Source organism: Geospiza fortis, unplaced genomic scaffold (genome assembly GCF_000277835.1).
Source record: "Geospiza fortis unplaced genomic scaffold, GeoFor_1.0 scaffold305, whole genome shotgun sequence".
Lineage (NCBI taxonomy): Eukaryota > Metazoa > Chordata > Aves > Passeriformes > Thraupidae > Geospiza > Geospiza fortis.
In genome coordinates, this window is record NW_005054604.1 from 258,691 (window position 1) to 275,026 (window position 16,336).

The 16,336-nt window shown below is 47.5% G+C and overlaps 1 protein-coding gene across 1 annotated transcript in view; it reads right to left on the minus strand.

Moving 5' to 3' along the window:
• The window catches only part of GRIK4 (glutamate ionotropic receptor kainate type subunit 4), a 200,629-nt gene that overhangs the window by 38,514 nt on the left and 145,779 nt on the right, over positions 1–16,336 (minus strand). The window contains 3 exon segments of the mRNA XM_031064547.1: positions 1–70; positions 4,600–4,761; positions 16,134–16,187. Coding sequence (XP_030920407.1) covers positions 1–70; positions 4,600–4,761; positions 16,134–16,187 — 286 coding nt within the window.

Here is a 16,336-nt window from a genome sequence, read left to right on the forward strand (position 1 = left end):
GGGTGCGGTGCGTCTCCTGCCCCGCCGTCACCACCGCGTACACGGCGTCGAACAGCAGCGCCGAGGACAGCTGGGGGGGGAAAAACAGGGGAAAATCAGCTTGGAGCACAAAAATCCCCCATCCTACTGTTCCTCAGAGATGGAAAGTGTTGTCTGCACAGCCTGAGGTTGTCACCCTGATTTTTTAAAGTTTTTCGAAGCCTTCTGATGTTTATATTCTTGTAACGAACTTTCTCGCGCACTTTATGTAAATAACTTATTGTAAATAACTTATAGTAAATAACTTATATCTTTTACGCAATAACTTTTGTAAATATATATATTACATATATATATTATATCTTTTGGTAATAACTTTATGTAAATAACTTATCTCTTTTACAGAGGGAGGAGAAATTTGATGGACTTTAGGTTTGTCCAGTGTCATTGGAGAGGTGGCACTGTCACTTTTGGAAATCTATAAATGCTGGAGTCAGAAATTAAAACTTCTCTTTTTACTTTGAGAGAGCTGCGTGTCCATGTCGTGCTATTTTTGTACTATATTATCGTACTATAAATTAGTGTGTTTATTTATTTATTGTGCTTTTTGTCCCCTGAAAACACTTCCAAGCTTTTGAAGTTGAAGGTTTGGTTATGCTCTGATCTTTAAATAAGCAATCACTGGGTGAGGGAATGAATATAGTATGTTTCTTTATTTATTTCATGTCCCATAGTGACTTGGGGTCAGATGGGGTGCCCTTTGTGAGGGCTCATTTCATCCATCACTGTCATCTCTCTATCTCTGCTTGTCCTTGTTGCTTCCCAGTCCTTTCTGTCTCAGTTTCTGCAGTTTTCCTTTCCTAATCAAGGGAAGTTTTTCAGTGTTTTGGTGGCTCTGATCAGTCTGCTAGCCAGGGGGAATGCTCCTGAGAGAAGCAGGAATTTCTAGTGGGAATTGCTCCTGATGGCTGCTCCCACAGAAGGGAACTCGACCGTGCTTCTTCAGCCATCATGGGCGGCCTTCTCCGACCACTTCTTTGACAGGCAGACCCACGAGAAATGATTGCTAGATCTGCTTGTCCAGCAGCCAAATCCTGCCTTTCAGACCCCACAGAGATCATCCATCCCTCGCCACAACCTGGAGCAGCAGTGCTGAGGGCACGTCCAGAGCGTCAGAGCTCATCCCCTCTCCTGCTCACCTTGGCTTTGGTTGCTTTGTCCAGGTTTCTTTGTCCACCAAGCCTCGCAGCCCCCGTTTCCCACTCATGCACAGCAGTTTCCATGGCTTTGGGCTCGTTAACAATCAGCTATTTTCCTCACTCGTGCTCACTGTTGCGGCTGAGATTTCACTTTTAATTACCGTCACCTCCTGACTGCTGGAATTAAGCTGTTGCAGCTCATTACTATCAAGGCTGCATTTTCCCCGTGGATGCTTCCAGGATCATCCTCTTCCCATCCCAGCTCCTGGCACAGGGCTCAGTCTCCAGCCTGGGGCTGCTTTCCCCACCTCACCCTGGCTGCGACTTCCAGCCCTGCATCCTCTCCTCCTCCCAGAGCCTGACCAGGTTTATTCTGCTGCAGGGACAATCTCACCCAGCTCAATGATCCCAACAATCCTTGGGCTTCCACTCTGTTGCTAATTTTGACTCAACCCTGCTTGGTCCTACTTAGACCTCACTGACCACACTGGTGTGGGGTTAGACACTTGAAAAGCAGCACAAACCCCTCAAAACCTACAAAAATTAAAAGGCAGAATTCCATCAAAATCCCAAACACCAGCTCTGACAACACCAGTGACCTTTCACTCCGAGCTGCTGAGGCTGACTTAAACATTCCCCTCCTGGAAAACCTTTTCCAGAGATTCTTAAAGAAGCTGATAAATTCTTCCCTCCTTCTTTTCTCCTTTTAATACAAATTTTTTTCCTAACAGGGCTTCTCCAACCTGCCCTGTCCTCAGCCCCTGCTCCATGACCACGCACTTAATTTTAATGATGAATTTAATCCTGTTCAGGTTACAGGATTTCACACCCAATTTGCAATTCCTTTCCTGAATCAGGAACCATATTAACATCACCCGGACAAAGGAAACTGTTATGAGACCAAACACATCCCCTGCAACCCCAAAATCTCCCCCATTTCCTACCAAATCTGAATATTGGCCCAGCATTTTTAATTTTCTCCTGCTGGGTTTCCATTTCCATTTTCCCTGAGCAGTTAATCCCTTATTAGATGGTGAGAAAGAGACTCGTAGATCTCAGTGAAGCATTTGACATTATTGATTGGAATGTTTTACTTCCAATGAATTCTGGAAAATTCATTAGGATTCCTGCCATCACCCTTTATGATTTCAAGCAATTTGAGTACTGGGGAGGGTGTGGAGATACACAGGATCAAGTTCTTGTGGCACGGAATAGGAATCCATTCCCTGCAGCCTGATTTTGCACAGAAAAGAGGTAAACCACTAAATTTTGAGGTCATAACCTTCAGCAGAGGAGTGAAAAGAGACTTTTGGAGTGTCCTGCAGGCAGATACAGCCAGAGGGATCTGTCCCTGCCCTCCTGTGCATTGCTCAAATTTCCCCAAAAAAACCTCTCGCTGCTTTTATATTCTCATTTTAAACCACAGCTTTGTCCCTGTGTCACAAAAAGCCAATTTTCTTGCTAACAAATTGATTCTCTCCCTCGCCTGCACTCTGATTTGTGCAGAGCCCTGCTGGTTTCGTGCCCTACTGCAATATCAGAGCTCCATGGAAAATCCATGGGGCTTGGGGGACTCCCCTCAATCCCCAAATTCTGGACGATTCTTGCCACTGAAACACGAACAGGTTTGGGTTTTGCCATGTGGGGCTTTTTCTTCCCTCCCTAAAACATTATCAGCTGTATCTTTGCCCCCAAACCCAACACGGGGAATTAAAGCCATTAAAACCCTGTGAAATAGACTTTGCAATCTGGATTTTATTCAATGACATAAACACTTAATTACAAACATCTGTTTTAGCCTAAATTCTAATTACCAAATCTAGCCATCTGTAATTTGAATGATTTTCTCTGATTTCCTTTCTTTGCAATGTGATTAATGAGGATGGCATTGGAGCAGGCAGCTCCCTCCTCCTTTGTCAGATGCTTCCTCAGCTCCAGCAAGAACGCCCTGGGATTTTTGCAGCTCACAGGAAACCTCCCTCCTGTCACTTCCAGCTGTTGAGCTTCCTTTTCTCTCTTTAGGATGAGTTATCCCATCCCAGGGCGGCACAGAGAGATGCTCCCTGCCAGATTTCCAACAGCAGAGGCAGAAAAGTCCTGGATTCACCTCACGGACAAAAGAAACTCTGCCTGGGAATATTTCACCTCTGTTCTATAACTTCCCTACCCTCAAATCCTTCTCCTATCACCAGGGCTGTTCCATCTTGAAGAATTCCAGTCCCTCCAGGCATCTTCCCACCTACAGGTTTTGCTGGATGTGGGGTAAGAACGTAAAATGAGAATTTTCGTTTCCCTATCACACCTGCCGCTGGTTCCTGCTGTCTCCTGTTTGCACTGGGAGGAGGGAATTTGTTTTTAATGCCTCTCCACAGCCCCTGCAATCCAAAAAGGAATCTTCCTGCTAGAAATCCCATGGAGACTGAGCTGGGCAAGCTGATTGCAGCTGCCTCTGGGTGGGAGGGAGAGCAGGATGGTCCCAGGCACAGGAGCTCAAGTCAAGCTAAAGGATGTGGACACAAAGGGCAAAAATCTCCTTATTTTGCCTCTTGAGGCTCCCTTTGTGGTGACAATAAGGAGGTTTTCAGCAGCTCAGCTCGTCAAGGGGCTCTGAGTTCATTAAAATCCATGCAAAGGGTTCAGCTGATGATATTTTCCTCTCTCTCTCTCTCTCTCTCTCCTCTCACAGCTGCAGCTCTGAGGTGGCAAATCTGCTCTGCAAACTCTCCCCGTGGTGGAGAATCCCTGGGGAATGCTCCAGCGCTGATGTGCACACTCCTCACACTCCTCAGGGAGCTGCTGGAGCACAGAGCACAGCTCAGCCCCTCCTGGGCCATCTCTGCAGCCACGATCCCCCCTCCACGAGCCACTTTCCTGGAGTTTGAACACACAGGGATAAACTTCACGGGGGAAAAACCAAATCAGAGCTGCGGCATCCCCTGCACGCGCAGAGAAACACAATCCAAATCAAGGTTAGGCTGGAATTTAAAGCTGGGCTCCCAGTCCAGCACAGAGAAACTCTGCACCCCAAGGTCTTTTGGGCAGCTCTGACTTTCAGGGTCACTTTGCTGTTTTTCACATCCTCTGTAAATCACAGATTGACAGCTCAAGTCCTCTCCTACCTACTCAATAAAAAAGTTCTGCTCTGGCTCTTCCTTCCCATTCCTGGAGCAGCATCTCCTCACAAAACCTAATCCGAGGTACAACAGCAGCCTGGGGATATCCCTGAGCTCTTTAGCACAAGATTAAATAGGATTAAATAATTAAATTATTTAATAATTTAAACAACTTTAAAAATTATTTCAGAGCAGAGTTTCTACCCCTGAGTTGCTCAGGACCATCCTGAAGCTCTTCCCACAAGGTTTTTCCGTGGTATTATCAGAATTCCCAGCTCAGGGAGGTTCTGGGAATGGAGTTTACTTACTGCAGGCCCAGTAAAAGGAGCGTGGTCACAATTCTCCTGCCAGGACTGGTTGAGGCTCTGCACAAACTCTTGGAAGAAGGCGTGGGACTGGTTGAAGATGGAGAACCCCAGGATGTTGACTCGGTCGTCCAGCAGGGTGTCCAGGCGCTGCAGGGAAAACTCCTACAGAACAGAAAATGGGATTAGAGGGGAAAAGAGGCACTGAAAGCTGCAAACCCACTCAGTGTCCTTGAAGGGAATGGGAGCTGTGAGATCCTGGATGTGAAACCCATGCAGCTGTTGGAAGGGAGAGCTTGGGTTTTAACCAGGATTTAATTCAGGCTTTTAATGAAGATATCACCCAAGTCCAGTGCTTTATTGGCCAAATTCCACTAAAAAAAAATCCCAAAACCTTCCAGTGCTTTATGGGCCAAATTCCACTAAAAAAACCCCCCAAACCCTCCAAAGAGGTCATCACTCACCTGCTGAGTGAGGCTATAACCACATCCAATTTGGTGACACCAAGTTTCAACTGTTCAATTAAATCTGTTCTTTCCCACAGGAAGAGGAACTGAATTCTGCCTAACCCTAAAAACCCCCAACCCTGCACTGCTCCTTTCCGCTGCCAGGCCCCAGGAGGAGATGCCACCCTAACTCCCTGGGGAGGGTTGGAGGGTGCCTTGAATGTGAATTTTGGAGTTGGGAGCCTCCTCTTGCATTTCTGCAAGTGCTAAGAAGTATAAAAACAACTACAAATAAAAAAAATGTATAAATTTTTTATAAATACATTTAAAAAATTATATTTAAAAATATATTAAAACATAAAAAATATATTAAAAATACATTTAACTACATTTTAAAAAAAATTAGAGTGGAGGGCTCGGTTTTGCTCCTCACATCCACGGAAGCAGCTACACAACAAAGCCTGGGGAAAAGTCCAGCCCTCCTTGTCCTATTAGCAGGGAATAATGGCACTTTCCTCACTAATTTCTCTTCTGCTAATTGCAGAAGTGGAGTGAGAAGGTGGGAGTGACACTTCCAGCAGCTGCTGGATGCCCATGACGGATCCAGCTGTCCCTGGGCTCCCTGAGGGATGAAATTCCAGCAAGTTGAGCCATTTTTTAATCTTTGCTGGGCACGCAGGAGCAATTCCTGTAAATCTCCCAAACGTGGGACTTACAAGACTGTTCCAGCCCGGCCAAGTCCCACGGGAATGCCAGGATGAAGCGCAATTTGGACACGTTAGTGTTGGGTGATGTGAAATTGCCTGCGAACTATCGATTCATTTGAATGATATCCTCCCCCTGCCTTGCTGACAGGTGATCCATTCACCCAGGGCATCCTGTCAGCCCCAGCAAGCAGGGCAGATGGCTGATGGATCCTAAACCCCTGTCAAATCCTCTCTCCCCACAGCCAGAGCCTCCAGGCAAACCATGCAGGGCACCAGGCAAACAGCTGCCCCACCGCCCTATTGGCTTCGGGATATCCAGGAGGAAAATGAGATGTTTTGTCACAAAATCCGAGGTTTCATCTCGTGCCAGGGCAGCTGAAATTAGCGTGTTTATTTAATTATTTATTGGGCCATTTTGTCCCCTGGAAAACACTTCCAAGCTTTTGAAGCTGAAGGTTTTGTTATGCTCTGATCTTTAAACAGGCGATTAATGGGTGAGGGAATGGTCTCAGTCCACCTGGGGAAACTGAGGCAGGGCTGAGATTCACCCCATCCAGGCACAGCCACGGGGCTGAACCCACAGGTCCTGCTGCCCTGAGCGCCATGCTCAGAACCAGCCCCCTGACGGGATCCTTTCCCACTTTCCCTGGGTAAATTCCCTGCCCTGAGGCAGCTGCCAGGGCGCTGTGCCTGCAAACAGCCACAGCCAGACCCCCACAGGCTCCCCCAGAGCCAATAACCTGCTCTGCTTAAACAATACCAGCAGCTTTGCCTGCCTCCCATCCCCACTGGGCACGCTTTGGTCTTTTCCCACAGCCAACCCTCTCCAAATCCATTTTTTTCCCAGCTGCAGAAACCCCATTCTTGCGGCTGTCACCTCCATAAAGCATCAGCTCTGTGACACACAGGGCTGGACCCTGCTCGCTGTCCCTTCCCTGTGCTCCAGCTCCCATTTTTGGCCATTAAACGCCTTTCCAGCAGAGGAGCAGGGAGCAAACGAGCCGTGAGCTGCCTATGCAGTGAGATGGAGATAAACCACCCGAGGGGGACACACTTCATTTGCGGTGGGATAAGAGAGATTTGGTAAGGTCAGGCTTTGCTGCAGAGGGCAGAGGGGTGAGAGCATCCCCACACTCCCAGAGCTGCCAGCTCAGCTTCTGGCCCTATTTGTTGAGGGTTTTGGGTTTTGTTTTTTTTTTTCTCCTTTTTACACTCATTCACCATGCTTGACATTTCCAAACCCACGTTTTGCAAACAAAACCTGGTTTGCTATTCCAGACCTGCGCCTCTCAGCTGATTTCCCACCCGTGCTGCCCTCCTCCCACGCTGCAAGAGGCAAACACAGGCAGGACAAGGGTGGGTAACCCCTGAACCCAGGGGGATTTTCAGGTGGGAAATCCCTGATCTCAGGGATATTTTCAGGTGGGAAATCCCTGATCTCAGGGATATTTTCAGGTGAGAAACCCCTGATCTCAGGGATATTTTCAGGTGGGAAACACCTGATCTCAGGGGGATTTTCAGGTGGAGAGCCAAGGATTTCTCTCTGAGATATAGTGAAAGATATTCCTACACAAAACACTTTCCCAGCTGCCTTTTTCTCCTCCTGGAGTTGTTCTCCCTCATTCCCAGTGCTGGCTGGAAGGACAGAAGATTCTCAATGCAATACGAGCAAAGAGCCATTAGGAAAATAACTCTGCCATCCTGTTTAAGAGGGGACTCCACCTGTGCAAACACAGCTTTATAACCACAGGCTTGCAGAAAATGCCATCAAAATGATGGGTGCAAACAGCAGCTCCCTCATTTCCCCCCATTCTGTTTTTTTTTTTTTTTATCCCTGCATTGGAGGAATTGCAATAATTGCCCAAAACTTGGCCCTCAATCTCAGTCCAACGTGAGGCACAGAGAAGACCACCAGGAACCATGCCAAGGTGAATTTCAGGGACACAAATCCTGCCTGCCTCAATTCCTCCCCCTCTTTCCACTCTGTTTTTTGAAAACACCCACCACATGTCAATATTCTGTTTCAAGAGAGCTCGGTAAAAAAAATTAGACCCGGAGGATCTGCAGCCAAAATTAATGAACTTTTTTACAGAAAGAAAAAACCCCAGGCCTTGCTCCGATCGCAGCAAATTCAGCAGCAGGCACCAGCAGGCAATTACAGTGTAGATTTTCTGACTGCTACTACAGGGCTGCAGCCACGAAATGTGTGCTGTTAAATAACAACACTTAGCAATTCCGTGGCATTCTGTGTTTTCCCGAGCGCTAGGCACACAATTAGCTAATTGAATTCCACGGGGTTCCCTGGGAGACGGTGCTGGAGGAGTTATTAGAGGATGAAGTCAGTGCCTGGCTTTCTGCAGCTCTCCACCTGCACTCTTCACTTCCCAGCAGCACAAAAATCTCCTGGAATGACCCCAGTATTAAGGGCATTGAGAGGAGCTGGTTAATAAAAGCCACAGAGGTGAGCTCTGTGATCCTAAAGCCATGAAATGAGATTTTCCAGTTATGAGCCGATCTGCAGGACACACTCCCCGTTCTTCAGGGCCACAAAGCCATCAGGAACAAGTGATGCTCACTGCAAGTCTGGCTCTGCAGGTCTGCATGGAGGATCAGCTGATCCCAACCAGCATTCTGCACCCACAAATCCCAAATCCTCTTTCACTTCAGGTGGCTCCGTGAATTTGGGAGGGAATTGTCCCTCCTGCCCTGTGTCACTGAATTTGGGAGGGAATTGTCCCTCTTGGCCTGCCCATGTCACCCCGGGACAGCCCAGCACTGACACTGAGTTTGAGTTTGGGAGGGAATTGTCCCTCCTGCCCTGCCTGTGTCACTGAGTTTGGGAGGGAATTTTCCTTCCTGCCCTTCCCCCGAGTTTGGAGGGAATTCTCCATCCTGCCCTGCTCCTGTCACTGAGTTTGGGAGGGAATTGTCCAGCATGTGAATTGACAGAATGTGAAGGGCCAGCCCAGCAGGAAATTGTCCATGTCACAGCAGCTGCCTGGCAAAAAAAAAAAAAGTATATTTTAAAGCCTCCTCCCCTGTCCTGCCACGCTGGGATGCCCCTCCTGGTAATTTTTCCCCCCTGCAGCAGCCACTGTGCTGCTGAGCACTGCAGCAGCTCCTGAGCTCCTTCCAGCATTGATTTTGCTGGTGATCCTGTTCTGCAGCTCTGTGTGTGTGCAGGACCTCGATCCTTATCTCGTTTTTAATAACCCAGAGTGCCTGGGCAGTGGGGAGGCAGCGAGCAGTGCCTGCAGGCCGGGGACCAGCCTGAGGAGAGGATCTTTCACTGCCAGGGACACCCAGCCCCTGTCTGCACAAAACTGCACCCAGTGAATTGCCCTGCCTGACTCGAGGCACTGGGAAACCTCCTTTACACCTTCCCTCTTGGAGCAATAATTTTAATTGTTTCAATTATTCCCATCTAATTGTCAAATATTCTGAAATTTAAACCCAAGGCTCTGGAAGGAGCAGGGTTTGCTCAATTCAGCTGCACCAACAGCAAGATGCCCGCTCCATCCTTCCCTTGCACACACACAGTTTTATCTTCCTCTCCTAATCACTGCAAGGACTTCATTGGAATTTTGGATCTGCTGATTAACAGCCTCCAAAACACCCTCCGACAGGAGATACTCACTGCTGGAAACTCAGCACTGACCTCGCTCCCCTCCAGCCCCCCTGGCAGCACCAAAAGCTGATTTACACCTGATTTACACCTGATTTACACCAGGCCCAGGACACTCTGTGCTACTCCTGCTGTTTTTTCCATGTGGGATGGGAAAGGAGAACACTGGGCCAAGGCTTCCATTTCTCTATTAAACCCTGACTCTGGCAAAACCTCCTTGTTCAGAGAGTTTGGCGCCCAGGAAAGCTCTCCAAAGCCAGAGTGCAATGTCCACCCTGAGATTTCTTGGCAGCTTTTGTGCAAGAGCCAAACCTGCAGTGCCAGCTCAGCACAGCTCTGGTGACATCACCTGTGTGTCATTATTCACCGTTTTAGGGGTAACAAAATATCCCATTATTCGCCATTTTAGGGTTAATAAAATATCCCATTATTCACCGTTTTAGGGGTAACAAAATATCCCATTATTCACCATTTTAGGGTTAATAAAATATCCCATTATTCGCCATTTTAGGGTTAATAAAAGAGCAGGTTCTTTGGGCAAACAGAACTCCAGGGAGCCTCTCCCCAAGTCATGGAAGGCAGAACTAAAAATACTTCACAGAAAAGCAGCTTGACCCTGCTATGGTCATTTCCTCACCCCCTGGCCCCAGTGACCAAATTTTCCCCTCAAAAATCACCAAATCTCCTCAGTCAGAAATGGAGAAAATTCCTGCCTTGTCCTCTCTGGATCCTGCTGCCTTCAGAGCTGTAAATCATCCCAAAGCTCTGCTCAGAACACATTTATTTGTTTACTCAAGTGGTCAATATTACGTTAAGTGCTTTCCATGGTTTTCCTGAAAGGTTTCATTTATTTATAAACCATCGACGGAGCGAATACGTTTCTAATGGGCCACATGTAAAAATCAATTCCTCTAGGAGGGGAAAAAAGTGGAAAAAAGTCATCACAGCAGCAATTTGAGCAGGTAAGTGGATGAGCCAGAGCAGAACATTTTTATTAAGTAGGTAGGAGAGGATCTACTCAAGATCTACTCAAGGCAATGCTAGTTGGCCGTTCAGGTAGGGAGAGAGAAGTTGTGACCTCAGGGGCAATTTAGGGGAATATATTTATATCTGTAATTGGATTTTCTCTTCCAAAAAAAAGCACTGATGTGCCTTACAGGTCTTGAACCTCCCCGTGCAAGGCCAGCTGTTAAATTTTGGAGGCTGTTCTTCAAACAAGAGCACTTTTAGGAAAATGCACGGCCCAAAGCTCAGCTTCTCTGCAGGGAGATTTGGAGAGAGATAAACGCACAAAGAGGTCAAGTGCTAAATGTTGGGACCTGAAAAAAGACAGATCTTGCAAAAAATGGGCGGGAAGTAGAGAGAAAGAGAGAAAGAAAGAGAGAAAGAGAGAGAGAAAGAGAGAAAGAGAGAAAGAGAGAGAGAAAGAGAGAAAGAGAGAAAGAGAGAGAGAAAGAGAGAAAGAGAGAAAGAGAGAGAGAAAGAGAGAAAGAGAGAAAGAGAGAGAGAAAGAGAGAAAGAGAGAAAGAGAGAGAGAAAGAGAGAAAGAGAGAAAGAGAGAGAGAAAGAGAGAAAGAGAGAAAGAGAGAGAGAAAGAGAGAAAGAGAGAAAGAGAGAGAGAAAGAGAGAAAGAGAGAAAGAGAGAGAGAGAGATTTGCCCTTCTTCCCATTTCTTTTTTCCCAGAGTTTCCAAGGGACTGGGGTGTATCTGAGAAAATTTACCCAAAAATTGAGCATCAAGCCCAGGGATCTGGTCAGAAAGTAACAAAACTGAGGCAGCAAAAGGCAGGGAGGCACAGCCACCGCTTTGTCTAAACCCTCCTTCCCTCATGCCAGCTAGAACGAGGAGAAATTGCCTTGGCAGCCTTGCAAGAACCTGATTTGTTTGCCCTGCTAGCACATGCCGCTGAAAATATGATCCATAAATCCCAGCAGGGATCAGGGCTCTCCAGAACACTTCACATCAGCTGCTGGGAACCAGGAGGGCTGGGAGGGGAAATCTGTCTCAGGGCATTGAGAGCCTCTGCCTCCCTCACCTGGGCAAGGCACAGGGAGGTCAAACACCACGGCCTGTGCTGGAGCTCACGGTGAAAAATAAGATTATTTCACCACAAAAAAGGCAATTTCACAAAACCTAAGCCCTGGTCAAAGCCTCATCTGTAGTTTCCTGTCCGTCTGCTTGATTTGACATCATCCCTTCCTTCCAAGGGATGTCACCCTGCTGGCAAGATACGTGTGACACTCTCTGGGGGATTTGGACACCAATTTCCCCTCCAGCTCCAGTTCCAGGCTGACAATTCAGCTCAAAAACCTCATCGTGTACGAAGACCTCTTTATAAATCACCAAACAAAGAAGAGAAAGCAGGAGACAAGACAAAAAAACCCCAAACCTGAGCTGATTTATCTGGTCTGTGGGAGTTGAACACGGCAGCTGTTTTATCAGCAGCAACACCTGCACACAGTTTTGTCAGGGAACAAAACTGCACCCAGTGAATTGCCCTGCCTGACTCGAGGCACTGGGAAACCTCCTTTACACCTTCCCCCTTGGAGTAATAATTTTAATTGTTTCAATTATTCCCATCTAATTGTCAAATATTTTGAAATTTAAACCCAGCCTGAGGTCCGGATATTGTTAAAAAAAAAAAAAGAAAAAAGCAACAAACCAAACAGAGAGAGAAGGAAAAAAAAAAAAAAGACAAAACCCAATAGCTCCACAGAATTAACAAGCTAAAAGAATTAATTGTAGCATGGGGTTTTGAAGGCATCCAACATCCCCTCCTACTCTGTGCTGCTGATTTCAGGGATTTCCAGTGCTGGAAGGAACATTTTCTTCAATGCACAGCAGCCTGCTTTCAATGGTATTTTTGTACATTATTATTATTATTATTATTATTATTATTATTATTATTATTATTATTATTATTATTATTCTGCACATCATTGCCCCCTCATGTGGCCGTGAGCTCTGTGGAGACCCTGCCAGGGAGAAGGGAAGGGATGATGAACAGCTCTGAGATCATCCCAGCACCCTCTTCAGGGAATTCCATCGCTCCCCAGAAGTCCCAGAGCCAGGGAACCATCACCACATGGAGATGCCAGGGAGAAAATGGGATTTTTTGGCAGGGGATGGAGACCAGGAGTGCCCCAAATGCAGGATGTGGGGAAGACAAATGCGCCAGACCTCTGAGGACTCCTTCAAAATTTGCCAGGCTGCTGCTGCTGCTGACAAGAACAGGTCCCTGGAGCTGGCTGAAGGAGGCTGATAATGAATTTGCACGCAGGAAAGGAGCCTGTGGATATTTTTATATTGGTTTGCTCGCCTCAGCTCCCGTGGAAATGTGTTGGGGGCTGAGGGTTCCTCCTCATCTGCCCCAGCGATCTGCTGGGAGAGCCCTGGTGCCACTCCCTGGTGCCACCAGGCTGGGACAGAGGGGACAATCACCCCCCAGATCCCCTCCTGTGCCCCAGCACACAGAGAATTCCCTCCTCTCGCACTCACAGAGAGCAGAGCTGTCAGCTGGGATGTGCTTATTAAATAAAATTAATGCTAAAAGACAGAAACAGAGCTCCCCTCTAGAGCTGCAGGGCAGGTGTTTAATTCAGCATTTTATCCTATTTTCTCCTCTTTTTTTTCTTTTTTTGCCTGAGATATTTTTCCATCTCCAAGCAGCTCAGTGCTCTACAGGCTCTCTGTTCCCTCTCCTGATGGGTTCTCTCTCCATTTAAGCCATTTTTTCCTTGCTCCCCTTGACAGTAGTTCCCTCTGATTTTATCTTTTCTATTAGGCAGTGATTGCAGAACCTCAGAGGGTTCATTAGGAGCTTGATAATCCCTCCAGATTTATGAGCCTAAATTGCTCACTCCCATCTCCAATCCCCATTTAAATATTACTAATTTCCTTAAACATCTCTTCCATCTGCCCAGGTTTTGTCTGATGTCACCTTCCCCATAATGATCCCTGCCAAAAATCCCCTTAGTTCTGCTACGAGCTGGGCTTCTGAACAAAGTGGTAAAATAACCTGGATAAACAGATTAATACCCTGAGAGAATGAATGGCAACAAAACTCATTTCTTTCTCACCTGCCATTGCTGCATTCCACGAGATGAATGGGTTTGAAAGGCAAATTCCACCTCCAGCAAATGCTTAATCACACCCGTGCTCAGGACTGGGGTGGGGGTGGGAGCTTCATTTTTAGAGCAGCGTCCATGAGATGCTGCTCAGACAACAGAAACAACTCTAAAAAAAAGACTTTTTTTTTGCAGAATGTGCTGCTGATGTGAGGTGGAAATCCCTCACTGTGTGCCCAGCCCTGCTCTGTGGGACCGGAAATGGGTTGGGGAGAAGTGGGACAGGAAGATCAGGAAATACTTGCTGGGAGTGGCAATGGTGGGGATGGCACTGTCCCTCTGCCAGCACAGTGACACTGGGGACTTGGGGCACAAAGCACAGCCCCCAGGCTCCCTCCCTGCCTGAGCCCTGCAGGAATTCCCTTCCTGTGCCTGTACTGCCCATCCCAGGGGCATGAGCAGCACCAGTGAACTCTGCCTGGCTGGACTGACCCATGGGTTGGACACTGAGCAGGAGCCCAGCCAGGAGCCTCGTGGTCTTTTCTGTTCCTTGCATTTCTCCTTCTGCCACCTCCATCCCCTTATCCCTTCTCCACTCTGTACCCCAACTGCTCCCAACCCCTCAATTTCCCTCTTTTCCCTGATCCTTTCTCCGTTCTGTGCCCCAACTGCTCCCAACCCCTCCCAACCTCTCCATTTCCCTCCCTCCCCTGATCTCTTCTCCCCTCTGTGCCCCAACTGCTCCCAACCCATCCCTTTCCCTCCTTCCCTTGATCCCTTATCCACTCTGTATCCCAACTGCTCCCAACCCCTCCATTTCCCTCTTTTCCCTTCTCCCTTCTCCACTCCGAGCCCCAACTGCTCCCAACCCCTCCATTTCCTGCTTTTCCCTTTATCCCTTCTCCACTCTGTGCCCCAACTGCTCCCAACCCCTCCATTTCCCTCTTTTCCCTTCTCCCTTCTCCACTCCGAGCCCCAACTGCTCCCAACCCCTCCATTTCCTGCTTTTCCCTTTATCCCTTCTCTACTCTGTGCCCCAGCTGCTCCCAACCCCTCCATTTCCTGCTTTTCCCTTTATCCCTTCTCCACTCTGTGCCCCAACTGCTCCCACCCCCTCCATTTCCTGCTTTTCCCTTTATCCCTTCTCTACTCTGTGCCCCAGCTGCTCCCAACCCCTCCATTTCCCTCTTTTCCCTTCTCCCTTCTCCACTCTGTGCCCCAACCCCTCCATTTCCCTCCCTCCCCTGCTCCTCATCCTCTCCAGCTCCCTGCCCACACGTTTGGCTCCGTCCCTTCCCGTCTGTCTCCCACCCAAACACAAAGTGTGATTCAGCTCTCTCAGCTTCCCTGCCAGAAATATTAATAGAAATTAGAGAATAGGAGAATCATTAGGCCTGGGAGGCAGCTCCACTTCACCCCCATCCAGGTTTCCATCAGCCCCACAGCAGCACTCACAGCCAGGTTCCTCCTCTCCTGGTGGCACCACCATGGAGGAGAAGTTCCTCTGATGCTTATTTTGGATTTACACAGAGGGGTTTAACGACACCATGATCCCATTAATGTTTTTTTGTGGCCATAAAGCCAAACCATGCCCTGCTCTCAACATTTATGGGATCATCCTTCCTTTGTCTCAGGGCTGTGATGCCTTCCAGGTGCTCATCCCTGGCCTTTTCCAACACAGGGGATGGGCTCAGGGAGGGGGTGACAACACCAGCATAACCCCAAAAAATCAGGAAAATTGGGAAAATAGGACAATCAGGACAACTAGGAAAATCAGGACAATCAGGAAAACCAGGAAAATCAAGAAAACCAATCAGGAAAACCAGGAAAATCAAGAAAACCAATCAGGAAAACCAGGAAAATCAAGAAAACCAATCAGGAAAACCAGGAAAATCAAGAAAACCAATCAGGAAAACCAGGAAAATCAAGAAAACCAATCAGGAAAACCAGGACACCCAGGATCCACCCATCTCCTGGAGCTTCCCAAAGACCTGCACATGTCATTGCCCCAGCTCCTGTCACAATGTCCACAATTCCTGCCTTTGGATGCTGCACCAATTGTTTTCCACCTCCCCAAGACCTTCCCAGCTTTGCAGGAATTATGCCTGAAGATTTTTTTTTTTCGTTTTTTTTAATATATTTTTCATCTAGTTGTAGCATCGTAGCTTTTTAATATGGAGTTGTAGAGTTTCTAGTGATTTTCCTGCCCTTTCTCACATTTTAGAACAATAAGCCAACCCTTCCTAACACGTTCTTGAGATTCTGCTTAGTCTGATTTTAACAACAGGAATTTCTAACGAGGACATCTTGTTTTGAACCAGAATTTAAGAGATGTAACAAGACACAGAACAACTCCAAGGGGCAGACTCAAGGGTTGGTTGCTGGGGCAACTGGTCTCTTGTTGGATGTACCTGTTAGATGAACTAATTAATTAACCTGATACAAACTGTAGAAATCCAATACCATGTGTGCACAGAAAGCTTTTGTTACAGAACTGCTTTTGGAAATATTATTTTTGATATTATTTGGAAAGATTTTGCCTTTTGATTCTAGCAGCAGGTGACATCCCTGCCTCCCTCCCTCCCTCCCCAGCACACGAGGCTCTGCCCAAGGATCCCACAGGTCAGGGGGATCAGCTCCCATTAAAACGACCCCACACTCAGGCAGGAAAAGCTGGGAAAAACTCCTTACCAGATTAGTGAAGATATAGGTGTAATAGGCAGATGCCATCCCCAGTTCAGCTGCCTGTGAAGGAGAGGAAAAAAAAGAGATTAAACCAGAGCCTGACAATCTCCGATCTCCACTCCAGCAAGGCAGAGCCAGAGCCACATTTTGCTTTTTCAGGCTTATCTCTCCTTGCAGGAAGGGAGGGTGGGACACAGCAGCACGGCTGG